Source organism: Pteropus alecto, unplaced genomic scaffold (assembly GCF_000325575.1).
Source record: "Pteropus alecto unplaced genomic scaffold, ASM32557v1 scaffold170, whole genome shotgun sequence".
NCBI lineage: Eukaryota > Metazoa > Chordata > Mammalia > Chiroptera > Pteropodidae > Pteropus > Pteropus alecto.
In genome coordinates, this window is record NW_006429634.1 from 43,129 (window position 1) to 50,484 (window position 7,356).

Here is a 7,356-nt window from a genome sequence, read left to right on the forward strand (position 1 = left end):
GCTGAACATTAGGGGTGCTTTGCCATATTTCACAGTAAATCCCACTAGTAGGCTGGGCCAAGACCACCTCTCACCTGATATCGACTAATTCTCTCTTGTTTCAGCTGTTCAAATTTCCGTTTTAATTCGGCCTGCCGTTCCACTTTTTTTTGTGCACGGCCTACAAAAATGACTTTCCCATTGATTTCTTTTCCATTCATCTCTTCCACAGCCTAAAGAGGAAATAAGTATCTTTAAAACAAAACGCGGTGGCAGGGGCCTTGCTCTGAAGGTCTGCATGTCCCACCAAATAGTCCAAGAAAGAAATCTTCCCCTACAGGGCTAAAAACTAACTTCACTCTGTCTCTGAAGTCAGCTAAGCAAATCCACACTTCCTCATCAGTAAAATGGGGTTAATATTTAAATGGATTACTGGTCCAAATATAGAGAAATAATAGTTGTATAAATACAAGCATGGTAGGCAAGAGCCTAGCTTGATAATCTGGATGTCACTAGATTTCTCAAGTTCTTTTGTGGGCATTAAGTGATATATATTGAGAGCTTAGCACAATGCTTCATCCACAAGTAGCTGTTGACCTGTTAACAAATCAACAACTCTCTGGTCCTTAGTTCCCTCACCCATGAATGGGAACAAATACCTGACTTATGCTCAACCTATAAGGCTGAACAGTTAAAGTGACAGGTATGCGCTAAGTGTTTTGAAAACAGTAAACTGATACATTAACATGTAAAACCGCTTAAGAAAATAATTCCAGAGTATAGTAATTGTGCATCACTACTAGATACTCAAATATTTCCAGTTCCATGCTATGTGTTAGCAAGGCCGTCCCCACACTCTGGGACCACTTCCTACAAATTTTTCCCGACCTTCATTGTACTCTCACCTTATTGGCATCCTCGTGTTTTTCGTAACTCACAAAGCCAAAGCCTTTGGATTTCCCACTGGGATCTCTCATCACCTTGACACTTAAGGTCTTACCTATTACCAAAGGACAGAACTATTAGAACACCATCTCTACCATAGCTCAAGGAGAGAAGGGTTCTCCAGGGGCCCACAGGAGCAACCTCTTGCTGAACCCAGACAGACTTTTAAGAAAGAGGCAACATGCCTGGCCTTCTAATTCTGACCAAGCTGCTGAGATGGCCTTGGGGCTTGAACGAGGTAGGATGAAGCCAAGAGCAGAGGCTTGGAGTCTACTCTTATCTATCCTGTGACCTTTGTTGTGCAAGGTATTTTACTTATGAGTCTAAGTGCCCTCATCTCTTAAGTAAAAACAGATGAATTCCAGATCGGGTGGACTGTGAAAGCGGACGCACAGAGCAAAGGACTTGACTTACCAAACTGGCTGAACAGCTCCTTCAGACTCTCATCATCCACTTCTTCCCCAAAGTTTTTGATATACACATTGGTGAATTCCTTGGCTTTGGCTCCAAGCTCGGCTTCCCGCTCTTTCCGAGACTTGAATCTGCCTACAAATCTAAAAAGAAACCATAAAAAAGTGATCACTCTAAGGAATAAAACATGATTTCCGGGGGCCCAAAAGAATGCAGGTTAAGGGCTGACAGGATAAGTTAAAACACATGAATCCCCACCCAACCACCAAGAGAGCAAGCTCAGAGATGCCCAACTCCCCGCAGAAAGAGAAAGAGGCAGGACTGTCCTGCAGGGACCAGCCCCAGGGTTCCTGGCTCAGACCAGGGCTACTCCTACCACATCACACTGCCTTCGTGAAGCAACCTGAAGACCATGTTTTTAATACGTTCATTTCTGTGCATCTATGTAAATGCATAGAAAAGGTCTGGAAGGATACAAACCAAACTGTTAACAGTGGTTAATCCTAGGAGTGAAATTGTTGGAATGAAATGCCTTTAATTTTTCACTTTATTCATTTTGGTGTTGTTTACACTTAATAGGAAAATTATCCATATATTGAAAATCTTTAGATTTCTTTCTAGTGATATCTTTGGAAGAAATGACCACTGGGCACATACACATAATCAATGCAAACCATCCCCTGGTCTGTTCGACAACACAAAAGACCAATGATTTTTGCTTGTTATAGCCAAGACTTATTGTCCCTTCTCTCCCTACATGGCTTAGCTAAGATCCCCTCCTCCATTCTGCAATACTCACACTAAAGCAACAAGGTCTATTATGAACAGTACCTTTTACAATGGGACAAGATTTTTCATTGTAATCAGATTACTGGGGAGCCAGCCTTGTATCAGAAGGCCACTGAGTCATAAGTTAGCTAAATGGAGATCTGAGGACAAATCTGGCATCAACCCTTAGCGAGTGACCCCATGGACAGACATGAGTCACAGAAAGGCCAAGGTCACACAGCTAGTATACAGCTCCTGGTCAGTCCAGGGCCCTCTCCACTCTGCTGCTGGCCAAGACCCCTGCTCAGAGTGGGCTTAGAGCTGTCTTCCAGCCAGCCCCGGTTGCCAATGCTCACAAAACCCACAGTTGGATGCTTTTAAGGGAGAGGCAGCAGGCAGGCCATGGCTCGGGCAGGAAGCCCACCTTGGCGAGTCAAAAGGGCTGCCACAGCTCGGCAGGGAGACTCACCAGCCCTGGAGTGGAGAGGTAGGAGCAGGCCACACTTGGGCCGAGAGAACCAGTAGCCGCCTTGTGTGTGCCAGTTAATACCGAGGTGGGGCCACGGCTGGCTCATGCGATGGCTGTTGCTCCGGACTGGGACACTCACACTTTGCGGTCATTGAGGAGCATGCCGTTCATCTTCTCAATGGCCTTGTCGGCAGCCTCTTGGGTCTCGAAGTGGACAAAGGCATAACCCTTAGAGCCGTTCTCATCACACACCACCTGTCAAATACAAGGCAGGACACTTTAGTGTCACTGGGCAGCTCCAAAGATTGGAGAACCATGTGGTCTCCTACTCTGGGTCTCCTGTGTCTGAGGCCTCTAGCCCACCCATGGTCAAACAGCAAGAGACTACAGCAGGTAAGGTTTCCCTAACACTCGGCACGGCAACAGGCACCCAGTAATGTTCCATTTACAAATGGTAGCCTGCTACTGGGCTTTCTATTCCAAATGTTTTCTTATTTTATTAAAAAACATTGAGAGATCTGCTGCAGAAAGACAAACCATTTTCTAAGCCCACAACAGATTTTAGTCTAGTGTGGAGTCAGACATGTGAACGATCACCACACAAGTTATACAAAATTCTATACATAAACTGGTACATGGAGAAAGAAGAGGGTGAATTTATGCTTCTAAAATGACTATGTACAGCTACCTGGAAACCTGAGGCCCTGTTCTGGTCCTCTCTGCCCCACCCCTGCCCTCAAAGAGAAACCTTTTACTGCTTTCCAAAGTTAGAAGACAGGAAGGATATTTCAGGCAGAAGAACAAACAAAGACATAAAAGCACCTGCTGGTTATGCTGAATTGTGGCACGAGATTACCTACAGGGAACTTTTAGGTTTTCAGAGCCATTTCTAGAATTTTGAAAATTGCTATAACCTGCCACCCAATTCCAATGCTGTTTCCTATTTAGCATTTATTTTGTTTTTAGGATGCAGTAATTGATCTGATGAAATCGTTTAATCAGTGTTTACCTTGCAGGACAGAATGTTTCCAAAAGCAGAAAAAGTATCATAAAGTGCCTTGTTATCTATAGATTTGTCCAAGTTTTTGATGAAGACGTTCCCCACACCAGATTTTCTCAAAGAGGGATCCCTCTGAGACCACATGATGCGGATTGGCTTTCCCTTAATCACATCAAAGTTCATGGTATCCAAGGCCCGTTCAGCTGCAAGAGAAACATATTTCAGTCAAGGATCTAAAACGTCACCTCACATGACTGCCACCATCCCAGGAACAGGTAACTCGAGGACTTTTCAAGGTAATCACTCTGATAAAAGGCAACTCATAATTAAAGGGCATCAGATTTCTCTAGTCTATGTTGCTACTAAGGGTAGAATAAGTTCTAGCCAATTATACTCCTTCATGGCAGAAGTCTCAACTCCCCTAAGGGGATTAGACTAAATCATCTCTATGGCTTTATGGCACCAGGATCAAATGATAATTCAGTGGTGGGGTATATGTTCCAAGACCCCCAGTGGATGCCTAAAACCGAGGATAGTACCAAACCTTATATATACTATGCTTTTTCCTATGCATACCTACATGATGAAATTTTTTTAGGCACAGTAAGTGATTAACAATAAAATGGACAATCGCAATGTACTGTAATGAAAGTTCTAAGAATGGGGTCTGTCTTAAAATATCTTATTGTACTGTACTTAAAGAAGGAACTTAAAGTATTTTATGGCTTCTCTTTGGCATATCTGAATTGCCCACATCGCTACTCTTGCACTTTGGGGCCATTATTAAGTAAAATAAGGGTTACTTGAACACAAGCACTGCGTACCCCCAGTAGATCCAATCTGATAACTGAGACAGCTAAGTGACTAACTGGCAGGTAGTATATAGAGCATGGATATGCTAGACAAAGGATGACTCGTCCCAGGAAGGATGGCACAAGACTTCATTACGCTACTCAGAATGGCACACAATTTTAAACTATGAATTATTTCTAGAATTTTCCATTTAATATTTTCGGACTACAGTTGACTGCGGGTAACTGAAACCGCAAAAAGTGAAACAATAAGCAAGGGGAGACTACTGTACCTCATATTTGACTAAGCTTTTTTTAATCATTTATAAAAAGACACTACAGCCTAACTATGTCATGGTGGAATGGGTGAAATCCATTTTATAAAATGAACAAACATGTTCAGGTGTCTAAGAGGTATAGCTAACTAGTGATTAAAAAACTAATACCAGATTTTCTGATTCTTTTTTTTCAGTAAGGTATTGCATCAAAATTATCAACTAGCTATCATCTGTCTATGAGACAAATGACAAAAGCAAAACATGTGAGCAACTGATCGGGAAAAATGTGCAATCCCTGAATTCAACCCAGTTTTATATTTTCAATTTGAGAACAAAAATTGACTCAGACAAAAAAGTCTCATTCACCAAAATGATAAATAGTAATGGTCACACACAGAAACATTCTTAGTATTATCAAAGAAAAATGCAACACCTTTCTGCCTAAGTAGACAGTGCAGGTAGGCTCTGCACCTGGTTTCCAGGTCTTCTGAACCCTGAATCTGATTTCTATGGAATTCCAAGACTTTGAATGCTGTGCTCAACCAAGTTTTCCATCCAGGGCCTTGGTTCTTTAGGTTCCCATGTGTGCACCGTGGAGACCGTTTAAAGGACAAGAAGCTAAAATGTATCATCACCTGCTGGCCGGAACACTTCCAGTCACTGGTAGTAACAAGGACCCAGAGCTGGTGGCCACTTTCCCTTTTGCAATGTTTTCTCCCAGAATGTGCTCCATCAAGGGATGGGGTTGGGGGATTTCCGGCCTCAAGGCACCATCCCACCTAAAACGGGGACAAAATTCCCTAATTGCCCTTCTACAAGCTTAGCTGCCCAGCCAGCCAAGGGAGTATCTTCTTTTCACTCATTTCCAACTACCTTTCCCACCTTCCTCAAGTGGGCTCCTCAGTGTGGGAGGGGAGGAGGTCAGGAAAAGGGAGAGGGGCAGATCCAAGTCAGGAAAAGTCCAGGCACAGAAGAGTTCGCTTCTGACGGCCAGCTGAGAGCTAAAGCCTGGAACCCCAAACTGTTTCATTAATTAGTAGCGAAGGAACCCATTTCAACATAGCTCCTCTTCTATTTCCAGACAGCACTGCAGAAAGCAAGTCGGCTTAGTCTGACAAATCTGGTTGCACTTATTTATAGCAAGGAAAGGTCCTGCAGAGGTATGTGTTGGCACACGCACTGACCAATGGCTTCTGCTACTATCTCTAAGTGACAAGACTTTTGTTCAGAAGAGTCAAGAAAGAAGACAACAGCCAATGTACCCACTACTCCCCGTAAAAAGGTCACACTCAGCTACCTTTGTGACCTGTGGCCAGACACAAGTCAGCTCAGAGTACAATGAACTGGTGGGAGCACTGCCTTGTGTCCCACGTCTCTCGACAAGTCGAATTCTCTGGTCTCAGTTGCATCCTGGGCAAGTGATACTCTCTGTGCCGCACGGACAGTTAACAAAGTGGGGACACACAAAGTGGGGACAGAAAGAGAGACCTGGAGATCCTTTGCCACAGAATGACTTGTTTCTCTCAGTAATGATCTCTACAGTTGTTCCTTTTTAATCTGGAGTCACGTGCAGCTCCTGATTAGGTTTCCTCTGGCCTCACTCCTGCCAGGCCTGCAGCATACCTCGCCACTCCAAACTAAGGCCCAATTTGGGCTCGCAGAACACTGCACTAGGAGTCCTAGCTTAGCGTCCAACCTTTCAGTTCCTTTTTCTTCTCAGGAGTCTTTTCTTCAGATGGGATGGTTTTCACCAGTGGAAAGCACTGTTCACAGGTGAGACAATAATACCTACCAGCCCAGCAGATTTCCAAGCCTCGCTTCCCCAGATTACCTGGAGACCATTCTCCACAGCCCAGGGTTTCATCCAGAGAACAAATCATCCCAGTGGCAAACACACAGACCAGGGAGCTGGCCTGGCAAAAGCTGCTTTTGTGGTGTTAACATTAAGTGCCTGCTCACGTTTAATGCACAGAAATGTTTCTCTGCTTCCTACCTGCCCTGAAAGACCCCTTATCAGCACCAAGTCAAACAGACTCTTAGTCCAGAGTAAAGATAGGGAACAGGGCAGCAGCTTTGCAATGTAAAATTTTTGCAGTAATTGTTTCAATTGTCCTGCCTTTCTGGCAGGCCTGTAAGAGGCATGAGCCCATGCCCACTGACCAGCAAGTGTCTCTAACAACCCAGCCCCACTGAAGCAGGACCACATACACCATGAAATGACAGTAACTTCCCTCTGAAACCGTTTTACCGTCTCCATGGGCTCCAACCCCACTGCCACCACTGATTAGCCCAAGGTCACCCAGTTAGCAAGTGGTGGAAGCAAGACTGAAACTCTGGTCATCTGATGCCAGGATCCCGTGTTCTCAACCCCTGCATCCTGTTCCCTACTATGGCTTCTGTGGCAACGTGCAGTCATGATGCCCTCCATGGGGGATAGGGACCTGCAGAGAGGATGACTCCTAGGGCCCATGGGATCCTGCGATTTTGTAGACACAGCTCTACTCACCATCAGCAGGCTGCTGGAAGTTGACGTAGGCATAACCCAGGGAGCGGCGGGTGATCATATCGCGGCAGACCCGGATGGACAGCACAGGCCCAGCAGGACTGAACTTTTCATACAGCATGGCCTCGGTGACGTCCGAGTGCAGGTCACCCACGTACAGGGAGGCCATGGGGTAGCTGCTGGCTGCAGCGTTCATCTCCCCAGCCCCCACT

The 7,356-nt window shown here is 45.0% G+C and overlaps 1 protein-coding gene across 10 annotated transcripts in view; it reads right to left on the reverse strand.

Annotated features, from left to right (window-relative positions):
• The window catches only part of PABPC4 (poly(A) binding protein cytoplasmic 4), a 14,878-nt gene extending 7,528 nt beyond the window's left edge, over window positions 1–7,350 (reverse strand). For all 10 annotated transcript variants that reach the window (XR_003047302.1, XR_003047300.1, XR_003047295.1 and 7 more), the window contains exons 1-6: window positions 7,148–7,350; window positions 3,582–3,775; window positions 2,712–2,827; window positions 1,339–1,478; window positions 885–979; window positions 75–212 (exon numbers count right to left, since the gene is read on the reverse strand). Coding sequence is in view for 7 of the 10 variants with exons in the window: in XM_025049027.1 (XP_024904795.1) it covers window positions 75–212; window positions 885–979; window positions 1,339–1,478; window positions 2,712–2,827; window positions 3,582–3,775; window positions 7,148–7,340 (876 nt within the window). In the remaining 3 variants the exon portion in view is untranslated. The remainder of the gene's footprint in view (window positions 1–74; window positions 213–884; window positions 980–1,338; window positions 1,479–2,711; window positions 2,828–3,581; window positions 3,776–7,147) is intronic.
• Window positions 7,351–7,356: the final 6 nt, after the last annotated feature.